Raw genomic sequence first — 16,861 nt, 5'->3', positions numbered from 1 at the left:
GTTTACTGTCGTGTTTGTTCATGGGCAAGATATCTCAAGAACCACTGGATGGATTCTGATGAAACATTCAGGGATGTTTGGCCTTATGACTGGCACAAACTGATTAGATTCTGGGAGCAATCGGGTACTGGACAAGGGTTCTGGGTTATTTTCCCTGTTTTTTTACTTAATTTCTGAGAGCGGTTGGTTTCATTTTTAGTATTCTTGTTTGTGAGAGCAGTCGAGTTTATTTCAAATATTCTCATTTTAAAAATCATCCCTGGCTAATCGTTGAGAGGACGTTGGTACTGCCTTGGAGGAGGTTTGCGCTCTCTGAGTGCTCGTTATCTTCTGTTGTCATTCCTTAATATAACAATTTACCAATAATTATTTTATATTTGGGGACGGTCATTTCACCAATAAATAAACACATTATTTATTTGATCCCCACTTTAGTTTTATCATTATTATTAGTTTAAGGCAGTGAGCCGGCAGAATTATTAGCACAAAGGGAAAAATGTTTAGAGGCATTTCGTCTGTCTCCATATTCAGAGTTCAAATTCCTCCAAGGTTGACTTTATCGTTCATCCTTTCGAGGTCGATGAATTAAGTACCAGTTGCATACTGAAGTTACTGTAATCAACTAGTCCCCTCCCCCAAAATTTCAGGCCTTGGGCCTTCAGTAGAAAGGATTATTATCATTATTAGTTTATTTGTCAAAGTTCTTTCGTCACACATCTGTGACCTCTTCAATGCCTCTTCTCCATGTCGCCTCTCTGGTCTTGTCTTGTTCAGTCCATCTTGCCTTTATTATTCTAGAGAGTAGTAGATTGGTAGAATCATTAAAGTTCAGGACAATATTCCCAGTGGTGGATGCTGGGGTGTTGCTCTAGTTGCCAGCACAACACCCTTTCTAGCCGAGCTGACACCAAATATAATAACGTTATTTTATTTCCAGTAGTTCCACAGCATTACCATTTCATATGCATTTGGTCTGCTACAGCAAACTTAGAATAAATAGAACATGTCCTTTTGGGCAACACTCAAAACAAAATCCTAACTCCCCCCGCCCCCACCGTTCCTTACTGTAAAGTTTTGTCCTGCTACGAGTCCTACCAAAGTCAGTTTTGCTTTCATCCTCCAGGGTCGATGGAATAAAATACCAGTCATGTACAGGCATTGATCTAACTGACTCCTCTCAGCAAAAATTTCTAGTCTTGTGCCTGTCTTTTTATCTTATTTCACACATTGGACTAGGGCCACATTGGTCTGATAAGAGTGAAACATGTCCAAAGTTGTCACCATGCTTGCCAAAAGTTTTCTGTATCCTCCCCCACACACACTGCATGACAATTCTCTTTATCAATTGACATTAATATGTCAATTGACATTAATATGTCAATTGACATTAATATGTCAATTGACATTAATATGTCAATTGACATTAATATGTCAATTGACATTAATATGTTGCCAACTGATTTTTGAGGTTGAAATTTGGAGTTGTCAGCTCTGTCTGTCTTGATCAACTTTGAGATTTGATCCAAAAGTTACCATTCTCTTCAAAATGCATGTAAGGTCTTGACTAATTAAAATTTTCTTTGCCAATCTCAGTTTTGATTAAGACTGGATATGGTAGAATTGGACAAAAATTTCTTGCAGTATTTAGTTAGAGCTCCTTTATATCCTGAGTTCAAATCTTGTCGAGTCCATCTTTGTCTTTCATCTTTCAAGGTACCGGTCAAGTACCTGAGTCTATTCAATATTCCTATGAAATAGCCAAGATATGAATGGAATTACAAAACAAGGGCAGTGAATATTTAAGCTAAATTTCAACCAAAACCCTGTAATCAGGAAACGCCCAGATTTGATAACTGAGACACTGGAGCGGGGGGGGGGGTAGTGTTGCAAGAATTTAGAATCAAGTTGTTTGGGAAGTTTCTGGGTTCGTCTGGGTTCTATGAACCTTTGTGTGAATTCCATTGATTTAACAAACAACAGTTGTATACCGAGGAAGCGTTATGAGATAACGATGTTAGGTTTCTTATATGTGAAGGGATTATAGAGAATAGTTCTTCGTTTTTATAACCTACGCTAAAGAACTTCTAAATCATCTTGCTGTTCTTCTTTCAATGTTCACTGGCATTCCTTGGCTATCTGACAACAAAATGATAACATTGAAACAAACTACTCCTTAGTTTGTAATATTAATGCGGATGAAACATTTTGTAATATTAAAACAATTTCATTGTAAAGAAATGAAAGAGTTTTTGTTAAGAAATTCCATCAATAAAACGTTTTAAAAAAATGACAAAAAAAAAAGATGTGATGACTATTTTATTTATTTTTCCCTCCCTTACTTGTAAATACGTTAACACAGCCCACGTGTTGTAAAGATAGAGTAAAAATTCCACTGCTGATAGCAAAGAAGGGTTTATTTATTTGTTTTTTCCCTCTTTTCTAGTAGCTACTACAGACAGAATAGTGTTTCTATAAGTTATGTCTTAACGTGAAGAGGGAAATGTCAAAGTAATTGAAAAAGCCAACCTGAAAAGTAATAACAAAATAAATGTCAAGTTTTATTATAAGTTGTTCTTTTCCTTAATGACGGGGTTTTAATTTAATTAATAAGCACTATATTAATGATTTTTTTTTAATCGTTTTGAAATATTAAATAAAATTAAATAATGGGAAACCACATTAACAGTAATGATAATGCGCTTAATAATCTCTCTTTCCTTTTAACACCTAAAATATTACCCCCACATCACCCACATCACTACCAACAAGCAGCATCGAGACAATCTCTACGTGATCCGATCTGCTAGAAATAGCAGTTAAAACTCCATCAAAATGTTCTACATGCACAGAACACAAAGGACAGTTTACTACTCAACATGTGGTCACGATTGGACACCTTTTGATCATAGGCAGGCGCTGAAAGCAATGGGTTGTTACTCTGAGGTACCCCGTTTCTAGGGACTCAATGGTTAATCTATGAATGCTAAGGCCCGTCGTCAGTAAGTTAATACTAAAGGGCCAAGTGCATAACTTCGGCCAGGCGGGGGTCTACAATGATGTTAAAAAGGGGCCCTATTTATAAGCTGCTCAATCTTGGCTGACCTGGGGTTAAATAAGGACAACACGAAAAGTATCAGCTCCAACGCCAACTAAAATAATACTAATATATTCTATCTAAACCTTAATTGTAAAAATACTTGTAACATGATTTTGCGGTGAGGAATATCATGTTACCTCTTTGGAATTTATCAAATTCTCAACCAATATTGACGTATGTATGTGTGAATTTATGTATGTACATATTTCGCGCACAAATACACACATACATATGTATGCGCTTTATGTTTGTATACATGTTTTATGTGTACGTCTGTTCTGCCAAATAAAATAATCCTCAAAAAATAAACATGCGATAACTAAACTCCACAAACTACCACAATTATTTTCGATTAACAGAATAAAATGATATTCAAAGAATGCGAGTCACCAGATTTGTTTAAAGTATGTAACAACACACACATAATATGTATGTATAAATATATACATATATATAATTATATATAATTATATATATATAAATATATATATATATGTGTGTGTGTGTGTGTGTATATACATACATACATACATACACACACCTACATACATACATATAAAATAATAAACAAATAAAATGCAGTGACGGCGGTGTTGTTATTAGTGCTGATTATGTTAGAAACGGGCACATGTATTAAAATATTTTCTCTAATTTCGAGATGGTGTGTTTTCTGTCGACCATTCATCTTTTAGCGTGAGCCTCTAAGCCCCGCCTACTTTCGAATCAGGCGATCGCTATGATTGACGTACGCATTGAGCAGCGGCGGCTTTTGTAGTAAGTAGTAAAACGTTGACAAGTGAGACGGCAATCATTTCACTCAAGACAGGGTCAACTTCGCTTCGGGAACGGTATCGCACGTTTCCCCTCTTACTTTAACCCTGAACAACACACACACTGTAAAAAAGTATTTATTTTTCTCTTCTTAACATTTTAAACATTACTTATAATACCATCTCAAAGAATGGATGTATTATTTAGAGTCGTACGCCGAAGCCCTACCGTCTTCAGTTCCTTTAAAAGACATCACAGTAAGTGGTTTTTCCTCTATATTTTAATGTTTTCTTATTTTTAAATAAGCATCGATCATGTATTGTCAGTATTATATTGATAAAGATGTAGATACATTATCAGTTTATCTTCTAAAACATGCTGTTGCAGACTCGACCAGCGAACAAGAATTACACCCGGGAAAATTCTGCATTTACAATTAGGACTGATAATTTTGACGGATCTCGAATTATACTAATTTAATCTTTTTAATTTCCTTTGATGCAGTTTTAAAGTAATTATTATTCTCTACCTACAACTTTTGACATTGCTAATCTAAAAGTGTCGAGATGCCGGCCGCATTATCTCCTACGCTGCCTTAACCGGTGGCCTGATGTCGTATGATGTTCCAGCTACGAATCAGAACAGGTTTTCTTGACAGCAATTAAGAACAATCTTTTCTAATTATGTTTGCTTTCTAATTTATATTTAATTTAATCGTTCCATTATGAAACCCTTCAGCAGAAACCAATGCCATTAGCTTGTTATTTGATGAATTCGGGGAAACAAAACTACTTGTAAGCATCGAAATTGACTCATTGAAGAGGCTGGGAGGGTGGAAAGGGCGATATATGTAGAAGTTCCCATGTATATATATATATATATATATGTGTGTGTGTGTGTAATGTATTTCTTTGTGAGAGTGCATAACTGCTGATGCTGGTTTTCCAACCTCCGATCTACTCGAAAAAGCAGCCAAATTTTCCTCAAATCACACCCTACATGCTTTAAATCTTCCTGCCCACCCCGTACAGGATAAACAATATCTAGTAGAAATTAAAGACTTCATATTTACCACTAAAACATCTTTTAATTTTGAATCTACCCGAAAGCTGACATAGCACTAAACAAGACATTTTCTGGTTTAAGTTACTGTTTTAAACATGGAAATTTATAAAAAAATTCTGCAAAGTATACATGCATATAATGTATGAATATATGTGTGTGTATGCATATTATATATATATATACATGTTATAATAAATATGCATACATCTGGCGAATGCATTTGCTCGCAACCTTGTAGCCAGTGTTAAATTCTATCGCTCAGCACCGACAACTGTCCTTTACTGATATTTACTTAAAAAAATTAAGCTATTTAATATGATATTAAAATGTAAAGTATCCCTCTCGAATAATTTTCATAGTAAATCGTTTTTAGTTTCGTTACGACCGACTTAACAAGGTGTGGTTGAGTTATTTAATTGGAATGCTGTCTGACTCGAGAAAGAGAGGCACTGACTATGAGGAAGAACGTTTCAGCCGCAACATCAGCCGATGCTACTTATGCAGGGGAACCCAAGTGGCGTGATCGGCTGACATTGAAATACTCTCTCTTCCTCTCCCCCACACACTCTCTTTTTCTCTCTTCATTCTCTTTCTTTTTCAGTCTTCCTCTCTCTCACTAATTACTTATAGACATGAAAGCCGACAACTCGGTGCTTGTAACAAGTTTTTAATTTTTATTCTTCCTCCCTTATTTTGAAGTTTTGTCACTCTGTATTCAAACTTTCGGTAGTTAGTTATATATATATTAAATTAAATCTTTACTTACATATATTTAAGGAAATATGGTCAATACAACTGAAAATATATTTCGTCAGTGTTCTGTTTCTTGTAAGGTTAATCAAATGTGCAGCAAAACGGTTAAATATACTATAGACAATAATTTAAATGTACAAATATATATATGTATATATAAATATGCATGCACACTATATTTTCAAAAAACTGCTACTACATATATAGTGTGAAATAATTTATGTTCAAAATTTTATATAACAATAAAATCATAATAATTTAAATGCGATATTTTTGAAAGATTTTACAGTTCACTGACATGGCTAATGCTCTTGGGAAAGGCATGGACATTGCAAAACTTTTTCAATGTAAACAAATTATCCTCTGTTTAGCAATTAAGACTTCAGGTGACCACCGGGACCTGAGAACAGAGAACTTGCATTGCTCGATTGCATCCATCGGTTTGCAAGTTTAGATTCCGTTTGTGTTCATGTTAGCTTGTCATGATTCTTTGGAGTAGATCCTGTTCAAAAGGAAATTAGCAGTTGTTGACATATAATTACCAAACAATGGTATTTACATTATTTTGTTTTCAGCTTCGACATAATAGAAACATTACTATAGAAGGAAGCAGACGCCTTTAAAACTGCCATGTAACGTAAGATCTCAGGTATTTCCACGCCAAAAATATCTCATTAGTAGTGCCCACCTGTGGGAGTGAGATGGAGTGGCACTGCGCTGGCTTTTGTTGTGAAAAGTCACTGCAAATTATAAGGTACTGATAAAAATAAATATATATACAAGCAAGTAGTAGTTTTTCGGTGTGCCAATTTTGCATCTGGTTTCAATTCCAAGCTGGAGTTAATTTATTCCTCTTCGTAATTATGGACGTATATATTTGGGGTTATTTGCTTTGAATTTAATTTTTTTAGGATATAAAAATGATTTCCAACATAGCATCTAATATCTTTTCATCTTGCACATAACCTTACAGGAAACATTTATGTGGCTGTTGAACCCGCCAGAAATAACAGCCAAGTTACATTCAAATCGTATCTTGGAGCAAAAGGGAAGGATATCTATGTAGTCCTCTTCACTAACTGCTGACCTGGGGCTGAATAACTTAACGTTAAACTAAATACGTGGTTACTCGATATGCTAGAAATAACAACTAAATCTCCTTCAAACCACACCCTACTTTTGACAATGTAGTTTCCTGATGATTAAGGTTGGCATGTTTTTGATCATTAGTTTACCGACTAAACAATGATTTAAGAGATAAAAATGCTTACTTTATTCCTAAAGAATACATTTATTTCTGGTAATAGATTTTCCCTCTAATTTATAATGTCATTGTTTTTCAGCCACAGGTGAGTCCTGATCAAGTAGACCCCGTATCATAAGTAATAAAACCGTGATCATTCTTATTGTTTTGGACCACAGTACCTAGGACTACATCATCTAATGTGTTCCTTTTATTAAAGGAAACTTATGTCAAAGCATTTTGGCTGCTATTTCTAGCAAGTCGAGCGATCCTGTAGAAGCGTTTTTGTAATGTTGTATACGTTACTAATGCAATTTTTAAAAATATATAGTTAATTCACTTTATTTATTTATTTGCTACGAAAATCTACTCAATCAATGAAAACATTTTTTTATAATTAAAGCAAGCCGGTTATCTTTAAAAGCTGACAGGGTTAGGATAGTAGTCCATTGTTAGGGAGATTTGACTGTTATTTCTTGCGACTTGGGGAACCCGTAGTAGCTCTATTGTAACGTTGTTGTTTTTTATTATATGTTCAAGTCGATTTAATTTCTACCAAAATGTAGTTAATTAACGAAAACAATTTCTTCCTAATTAAAGCAAACCGGTGTCTTATAATTGCTGACCGGGTCATTTCAAATAGTAGTTAATCCATTACATAGCAACGACATTATTAAGGTGTGTGTTCAATATCGTTGATCAGGTGACTTGGCGCGTTGCTTTCTCCGCCTGTCATTGGTCAATTACTAACATCACGCCACTATTTCATTATCATATAACTACGAACAATACTTGAAAACTTACGTGTTTTTTTCCCCTCATTAATAACTTATCTGTCGACTTGTCAGTGTATAGAAATTCGGGATTCTAAATTTTTAGCGTAAATCGAGGAGAATGATCCATCATTTAATCTCCAACAGTCTTTTAATTATTATTATTGTTGATATCAGTGATGATTGTGGGATCTTAGAATCGGTGGCTGGCTCTGTAGAGCGGGACTATCTTTGTGTCTGTTTGGTGCAGATGTACCCAAACTGCATCTAATAACGTTGAAGAATTCCATAAGGTGCCCCCTCCATTAAATGAATAAAGCTATAAGATATAGTTATAAATATAGTTATGACAAGGTTTTTTTTTATCAATACGCTTCTTACATTTGATAAATATTAAATAATAATGTTGTATACTGCGGCTGTTAGTGTGTTACGTATGAAATCAATTAAGATCGCTTGATTGTTAATTAGAAAGCGGTTAGATTTCTGTTTAACCACGTATGCTAATTAATATTAAAATGATATTAATTTTAAAACATCAAAGGCAGATATGTTGTAATAAATAATATATTGATATTAAATTTCATTTATCCTAATTAACAAAGTTATTTAATTTTGAAGTCATATTTACATTGACAATAATATGAATTAACTAAAAAAGAAAACTTCATTAAATTTTAATCAAAACCTATATTAATTGCATAATAGCTGCCGAAATGATAAGCGCTTATAATAGGTTCAAGAACGTTCTCCACGTTAAGAACCCCGCTAAAATTATTTCACTGTTGTAGCTGATACCTTTGCTACTTAAATACCAAGTGCGCGTGATTCCAACAAGCGTGAACACCACACAATAGCAGTATTTCCTTACTTAGAGATCCTACGTTTGTACCTCTATATCAGAAATCAATATGATAATAATAATACTGCTGTATCATTGATATTGTCACGAGTTCTTTTGGCTGCCTCACTAGCAGATTCTAGATAATTTCATGCTCGGTTGATTATCATGTTGGATAATCTAGTTACTTCAATTTACTCAACCCTGCCCTATTCTATAAATACCTTTTATGTCTTGAGTTACGTTTCAGTTTAGGCCCGAAAATTAGGGAGTGAGGATAAAATATTTGTACGATATTTTGTATTTACCTCCACACCCACTACTAATTAGTACTGTTGCTTAAAATAACTAAGTTATATATTACAAATATAAATAGATAGATAGATAGATACTGGTATTAGATGTCTTGTAAAATAAATAGTAATACTCCTGGAGATATTCGAATTCCTGTGAATAGTAATTATGATTTTAATATTTGCCGCAAAGCAACAAAAATACATTTTGCAATACAGTATTCTATATGTAAACATGAAAATCAAATTTGACTGGCTTATATGTAAAGAAAAGGCTTATCAAATCTCTACTCCCCAAAAATACCAAATTAGTTACCTTATGAATGGAAGTAAGTATAGTCAAATGTAATGATTGAATATTTGTATACCAAAGACTTTATTCAACGAATAATGCTACAGCTTTATAAGTATTTCAGATGGTTTTAAAGGAACTTTCGAAATGAATCAACAATTGTTCGGTCTGATTTCGCAACTTCAACTATTTCAGTTGGAGATGTCAGGCAAATTTGTCATTGCGTTCCAAAAGCTCGTTTTCATTCATACACATAAATAGGTAAAATAGCCAAAAAGGTAGAGAGAGACACACATCAACTGGAGAGCAGTATTTAAGAAACTATCAAGCGGCAGGTCCACTCATTGGTAGTATTTGAGAGCAGAGATTAGATGAGGTGAAGCGTTCCTGAAAAAGCATCTTTACAATTAAGATTGTTAGAGATTGTCATGTTTTGCACAATTCCATCTTTTAGAACATTTCGCTGTGCCACAGACAGTAATTAAAAGGTATATCAAATCATGAAAAAGAACAAAAGGAGTAAAGTTATAAAATTTATTAGAAGTGCTACTCATTTATTGTAAAGAAACCCAATGCTTTTTTCAACTTCCTTTTTGGAAGTAGGAACTTTAAGAAGAATCAGCTTATAACGATTAGGTGCTTTTTTTTTTTTTTTTTTTTTTTTTTGGTGATCTTGCATGCATTAACCATTTTGCTAAAAACACCCTTTTCTAAATGAAAGTGACATTCAAATCTTTGATAAATTGATAGAAATGCCTGCAAATTTCTGCCATGATCTTCCACCGAGCTAGAGCACATAAGAATGTTTAAATAATAGTAGGTAGGTTATACAAGATTATTTCTGCGAGAATATTTGGTTTATCATTAGCTGAAATCGTGCCGCAGTGTTCAGAAGCCCAAATGGAAATCTTGTATACATAAAACAGATTGGGACGATCTTCAATCGACTGAAGCAGTTGATATATTTCGTTATGACCTCGTCAATAATTGGCACTGGAAAAGCATTAAGGAAACCGTAATGATTATCGTTTGTGATTTGTTTTATTAGTCTGTCAATGATGCTTCTTAGATCACTTTACTTTTTATCTAACGAATTTACAAGCAATACCATCAAGTAAGCGTAGCAATAGGCTTTGCCTTTCAAGTGAAGTTGAAGAAAGTAACAGGTGGAAGCTTTAGACAAGTAAATTTGAGAACTTTAAAGAAGCTGTTTGGACATGAAGCCACTTTGCTCATCTGAGCTGAGACTGGAATATAAACTAACAATGACTGCTGTTTTGTAACAACTTTTCAGCATATCGAATGTCAATTTCACATATTCCTGTAATTCGGGAAACCAAGCTGTGTTGACGCCAACTAAACCATTCCACTTACAACATTAACGTTGGTAAAGTTGTCAGTACTTCCACTATCGACAGAAGCTTGCTATGGTTGATAGTTAATTAAAATATTAACGAGTACACGAAACTGTTCTAATAAAGATGGAAAACTAAGTTGAAATTAATGTTGAAGATGGGTTTTCTTACCTGATGTGGCTTCCAGGTTGTTCATTACGTTATTTGCACACCTGAGAAAAATGGCTTTTTCCCTCCCCGATAGTTGCAACACTTATGTTTTGCTGAACATTTTCTCTGGTCCTCTGGCCCACTATTTCTCGTATGGAGCTGCTAAAACAAATCCTGTTCAGAGTCTTCTATATTTATAATGTATCCTAAACAGGTCATCATTATTCTGAAATAAACCCCCATTCATTGTCGAATTCTTCATCGTTCAAATAACACTGCTCCGATTTGAAACTGCATTTTTCAGTCGGGAGTTGTGTAAGTTGTCGAAGTCAGGTATACCAGCAAAAAGTTTTTTTCAAACGTACGTGAAACGCACGATAATTAGTGAAAGGAATTATATTAATTGTTTTGAGGCATGCATCGAAATCCTTATTTGATTCCCTGAATAAACTGTCATGACAGATCCATACACTAGAATTAAGAAATACTGCTCGACAGCTCAACGTCAGGTTTAAATAATGGAGAGCACTCGCCCATCACGTGACACACCAGTCTGTCAAAAGATGTGGACTCGCAAAAAGAACGTTTTTATTTCATTAAAAATGTTTTAAAACTTATTCTGAAACGTGAAATCAGCTTCATGGTTATTCTTGTTATATTTTTAAAACTATCGTGAATACTTAAGCTGTTATTTTCGTTTTGTGTATAAAGCTCAATAGAATGTTGAAACTGGAATCGGAGTTTAAGATCTTCAAACCTTAAAACTAGTCTCCTCTTCAACCCACAACTATTATTAATATCGATGCAACTAATTACTTTAACTTCTCCTCAGGTAATTAATGCCAAGAGTCTTGCTCAATAAATACATCGTAACACTGGTTAATCTTAATCAACATTAAGTGGTAATTCAAGGAATTAACATATAGGGCATTCAAGAGTAATTTGCATCACGTGATTCTCATTCCCTGGCGTACTTCACCTTCGTTTCTCAATAAAGCTATCACCTTAATTCGCTACTTTAATAATAATAATAATAATAATAATAACAACAATGGTGTTGACGATTATGGTGATAGCTTTAAAAAAATTCTGTTTAAAAGATAAAATTGTTTACGAATTGGTATAAAACAATCTTTTAGAGGTTTTGTGACACTTGAAGCTACTCTAGATTAATATATACAAATAGATCTACTTTGTAGTAGAGGAGAGAAAGAGCACCCAATTGTTAGAGAAATCTTCTTGTAAGGAAATAATAGGCAGGTAGCATTGTTCAAAAACCGCACCCCTTGGTAAATACTGTCAAATTCTTATTGACCTGAATTCTTTAAGCTTTAGTGTAAGTGCAGAAAATAGATTTTACTAAGCCTTCTTCTCTCCATTTAATTTTTTTGAATTTTATTTTAAACGGGTTTCTTAATCTTTAATTCAAAAATTATATTTCTTTATCAGTAATTCATATACTGGAATGGACTTATTATTTTGGTAGCTTTTCTTGTCTAAAATGTTTTGAATTTCAGAAATTTTGCAGGTTCTGAAAAATATTCTAACATTGCCAATAAAAATCCTATGTATGTATTGTTTTCCAAGAAGCTTAGTATAAAGTGTTAATCTATTTATATTTTCTCTTACAGAATTACATGATAAATGGGGTGAAAATCTAGATACTGTGAATGATGGATTGACATTCTACCTAAAATATCTAGGCTCCACTTTAGTAGAAGAAATTTCTGAAGGAGAAAGTTATGGTGATGGAATCAGTACGAAAGCAATTCAACGAGTTATTGCCATGGTAAGCAATATAATACATGTTACTTTCTAACAAATCTACCTGGCCTGGGTTAATTTATTCCTCTCAAATAAAATATATTCCAGTTATAGAATTCACTTAACATATTATGGTCTACATTTGAATTTCTTCAATTTGTCTATATAGTATACCTTAATCTTTAAAAAAATGTATAAAATTAGAACCTTTAACTAGAGTCTACTGATTTAGAAAATCAAGTGCTCTTTATAAAATTTAAATTGACATTTCAGTTTTGAAAAACGATTTATTATTTTAACCTACTTTTACCACACTTTATGAAAATATGGTAGTTTGGAATGTACCTGGGAATTTCATAGTTGTATTCAAGTAATGATGTATTTGTGGTTTAAAACCACTTTTCCTGTTCTAAAATATGGGCAGTAGATTAGCAGCACTTCTAATTCTGGGTGGATTAAGATTTAGTATTGAAAGTTGTTGAGAAAGTTTTAAAAGCTTTGTTCTTGAAGGAAAAATTTTTCAAAATTTCTATTCCTGATTGATAATGATTAAATAATTTATTGCACTAAACTTTTTTTTTCTCTCTTCACAGGAAAAAAATTCCGGCAAGAAATGGAGAAAAGTGGCCTTGAATGTATCTTCACAAGGCATTAAAATGTATGATATGGTTACCAAAGAAATGTTGTTGGATGTTTGTATATACAGGATATCTTTCTGTACAGCTGACAGACATCACGAAAGAGTGTTTGCATTTATTGCTCGCAATACAATCAATGAAACTATGGAATGTTATGTCTACGTCTGCCCGAAAAGGAAAATTGTAAGTATACAAAATGATACTAACTGTGTTTTTATTCTAACTTAATAGTTGTGTTTTAAATCTGGTATAACTTGACTGTAAAATACGAACACTAGTCTAATCCTGTTTAATTGTTTTCCTTAAAATAAATATCTTTTTTTTAATTTGCATTTGTGATTTGATAGTTTAATCTGTTTTTACTGATAAACCAAACGATGAAAAATAGTTTCTAAAAAATATGTTAACTCCATATTGTAGTGAAAATAACTTATCTAATACGAATTCGTGGGAGAATCATCTCCCTTTAATTTTGTTGCTCTCTTTGAAATAGATTAAACATGTAACATACTAAAGTCATGTAATTAACTCTTGTTTCAGGCTCATGATGTAACGTTAACGGTATCACAATCATTTAGTATTGCGGAATATCTTGAATTAGAAGAAGAACAAGAAGAACGACGGAAAGCAGAAAAAGAAGACAATAGAATTGTAAGTTTTATAATCATTTCTAATAATGGATGTTTTTGGTGGGATTCCTTAGATTATTCAATCTATGAGTAGTTTTGAGAATAATATTAGAATAAGTTAAAGTATACTTAATTTAATATTAATGAACGCCAATGTATTGTTGGCTCAGCAGTTGTTGTACTGCTTAACTCTCTCTCACCTGGCACATTCTAGTATCGTACCTTGATAATTTATATGGGCTGAGATGAAATAGATACCAAAGCTAATGATTTCTAGTTCTTTTTAAAAAGGGATCAGTCACTTTTGAGGCATATTGAAGTAGTATTTGTTTGCAGCTCAACTTAGCATTGTGTAGACTCATAGTATTTTTTCTGCCAACTGGAATGATTTAATTTTTATAAACCCTGGAACACTACAGAATTCTTTGTGCCAACTTTACATGTGTAATAATCATTGTCTTATTTTTACATATATTGGTGGGGGGAGGGTGATATCTAAATAGATCTGCAATACATTATCAGTTTGAACATTATGGGTTTTTTTTCTCCGGCTTCTTCTGAAGTTTTCTTCAGTCTGACCACTCTTGAAGTGCCTTCTACTATCAAATCATGACATGTAAATAAATATCCATAGCTAGGCTATTAGTCATATTGTAGTTTAGATATTGAAACCCTTTCAGTTCTTTTAGAATGTTAATATTTATATTGATTTCAAATTTTGGCAGAAAGCTAGTAATTTCAGAGGAGGGTGAAGTCAATTACATCAACCCCAGTGTTTAACTGGTACTCATTTTATTGATGAAAGGCAAAGTTGACTGTGGCAGAATTTGAACTCAGAACATAAGGACAATTGAAATATTGCCAAGCATTTTTCCCAGCATGCTAACAATCTGCCAACTCACTACTTTAGAATATATATATATGGATGTATATTAGAATATATATATGGATGTATATTACCATCAGAAAATAGCAAATGGTACAGATTTTTAATTAGTTTTTGGATTGTGAAGAACTGGGAGGTTTTTTACATGGAATGTTATTCAACAAGTTTATAGTTTTGATATTTATAATATACTTTTTTTTTTGGCAGTATGCTAGTGACCTTATAGAAATTCCTGAGGATGACTTGATGCCTTCTTACCGACGTAAACTCTCTGATTCTGTTACAAGTAGTGATGCTTCCACGCCTATGAACTTATCCCCACCCTCTAATTCACCCTGTATTAACCTGGTAAGAACAGATTTATATTTTATAACAAAACTATATATGTCTTAGTGGTAGTCTTCATTCTTTAATATAATAAACTAGTTATAACCTAGGGGCCTACTCAAAGTACAAGCATATGCATATGCTTTATGAGATGTGTAGACCATAATCACTTGATTACATAAAGAGGAGTCAAAGTTTTTTGTTTCGACTCCACAACCCTGATTTATATATGTAGTTATAATATTTATATATCATAACAAATTGTTATAAACCATGCCAAATCAGTTTGGAACCTGGTGTAGCTTACCAGTTCTGTCAAACCGTGGACGTTAAATGATGATGATATTACAGAGTTTCATATTTACTTAGTGAATTCTTTGTGTAACGCTTTCGTTTCAACTTAAGAACCCAAACTGTTGAGTATATACATTCAGCCTAACCTTTTACAAGCTAACCATTCACAAGTGGTTTTTAACTTAGCATGAGCAGACCTGAAACACCTTACTGGTATGCTCAGTTTCTGAGACCCCCGTTCTCAAAGTGGGTGAACTTATATTGGAAACAACCATTTAACATTTCAAAATAGCTTGAGCTTGCATTAAAATAATTGTTTCTGGTCTCATGGTCCTTCATGTGATGCTTTTACTTTTCTTGTTAAAAACAAATAACTGCTTAATTCAGAAACCCATTGATAGGATATGAAACTATAAAGTATTTTACTTCCACCAAAATATTTATGCAACTCTTTGAATTTGCAAACCTGTTCATTCTTCTAGAGATGGATAAAAAATTTGAAAAGGATTGTTTTTAAGTTGTACCAGTTCGATATAAAACTTTCCAAGCAAAAAAATGTTAGCAAAATATAATTTTTTTTATAAGATTTAATGTTTTATTGTGTGAAGAAAAATGCCTTTGTTGTGTATTTCTCAAATTGCTTTCATTGTACAATTTTATTTTTGTAGCAAGATTTTGATGAAGAAGAGGATAATCTAGACGACTGTTTCTCAAGGTAAGTTTTTCTCTGATTCTTCTCTTTGCCTCATAAATTTAAATAATTAACATTTAGAGTTTAATGTTTACATGTTAAGAAGCACACACACACACACACATGGATATATAGTGAAAGATAGCTTTCATATGTATGAAGGGTTTAAGGTTTCCTGAAACTACAAAGATATTGAAACTTTTGAGACATTTCAAAATTTTCAATCTGATGCTGTACTACTGTGGAATGTAACTGGCAGCGTCTTGTGTGATTCAACATTTATGTTCTCTCACTTAATCCCTCGTAGGCTAAACTTGTTTATTCTATTTAATAGGTTCTCTACATTTAGTTATCTCCCTTCCTGTCTTGAGTTTTACATCCTAGCTGCATCAACTTCTGCTTTTTATGTTTAAATATTGAAATTGGTTAAATCAACTTCTCCCTTTCTTTATATTATAAATATTCAAATATTTTTAGTATGCTAAATATAGTCATATCCCCTACATAAATTGTAAGGGCATCATTAGAAGATTTAATCTTCGTGGTATGTATCTAGGACAAGTAAACTTTTAAACAAACACATTTTCATTTTCATCTAAATAAGAACATGTCTAAAATTTACTGGATAACTTAATATTTTAATTGTTCTCTGTACCTATATATTTGCCGAATATTAAATTAATCTTTTTGTTGTTTTTTTTTTTTTAATTGCAGGCTTGCAGAATACCGAAGTAGGTTAAGGCCAACTCCTTTTACTACAGACTTTATTAAAGCTGATATTGAAACTGATGTTGGACACTACCTAAAAAATAATAACCGTTGTTTTGAAGACTATGTTTGCCCCAAAACTGTGGAGGATTTATTGTTATTATGAAGTTGAATTTAATTTTAAGACTGAAAACAAATTATAATTGTGAGTGCATATATATAAATATATATATATATATATATGTCACATATACAAACCAAAAGACTTCTTTAATTAACTGAACTTATGTT

At 32.8% G+C, this 16,861-nt stretch overlaps 2 protein-coding genes across 2 annotated transcripts in view; one reads left to right on the top strand and one right to left on the bottom strand.

The window, feature by feature from the left end:
• The window catches only part of LOC106881265 (HIV Tat-specific factor 1 homolog), an 84,811-nt gene extending 73,541 nt beyond the window's left edge, over positions 1–11,270 (bottom strand). Inside the window, exon 1 of the mRNA XM_052970269.1 lies at positions 10,655–11,270. The gene's annotated coding sequence lies outside the window, so the exon portion shown is untranslated. The remainder of the gene's footprint in view (positions 1–10,654) is intronic.
• Positions 3,838–16,855, top strand: LOC106877647 (low density lipoprotein receptor adapter protein 1-B). Its single transcript, XM_014926594.2, has 7 exons — positions 3,838–4,125; positions 12,265–12,422; positions 12,991–13,218; positions 13,576–13,686; positions 14,758–14,898; positions 15,840–15,886; positions 16,577–16,855. The coding sequence occupies exons 1-7, from the start codon at positions 4,059–4,061 to the stop codon at positions 16,734–16,736; spliced, it is 912 nt and encodes a 303-aa protein (XP_014782080.1). The 5' UTR covers positions 3,838–4,058; the 3' UTR covers positions 16,737–16,855.
• Positions 16,856–16,861: the final 6 nt, after the last annotated feature.

This window comes from Octopus bimaculoides, chromosome 8 (assembly GCF_001194135.2).
Source record: "Octopus bimaculoides isolate UCB-OBI-ISO-001 chromosome 8, ASM119413v2, whole genome shotgun sequence".
Classification (NCBI taxonomy): domain Eukaryota; kingdom Metazoa; phylum Mollusca; class Cephalopoda; order Octopoda; family Octopodidae; genus Octopus; species Octopus bimaculoides.
The sequence above is the reverse complement of the archived record's forward strand: the minus strand, read 5'-3'. Positions and strand labels throughout refer to the sequence as shown.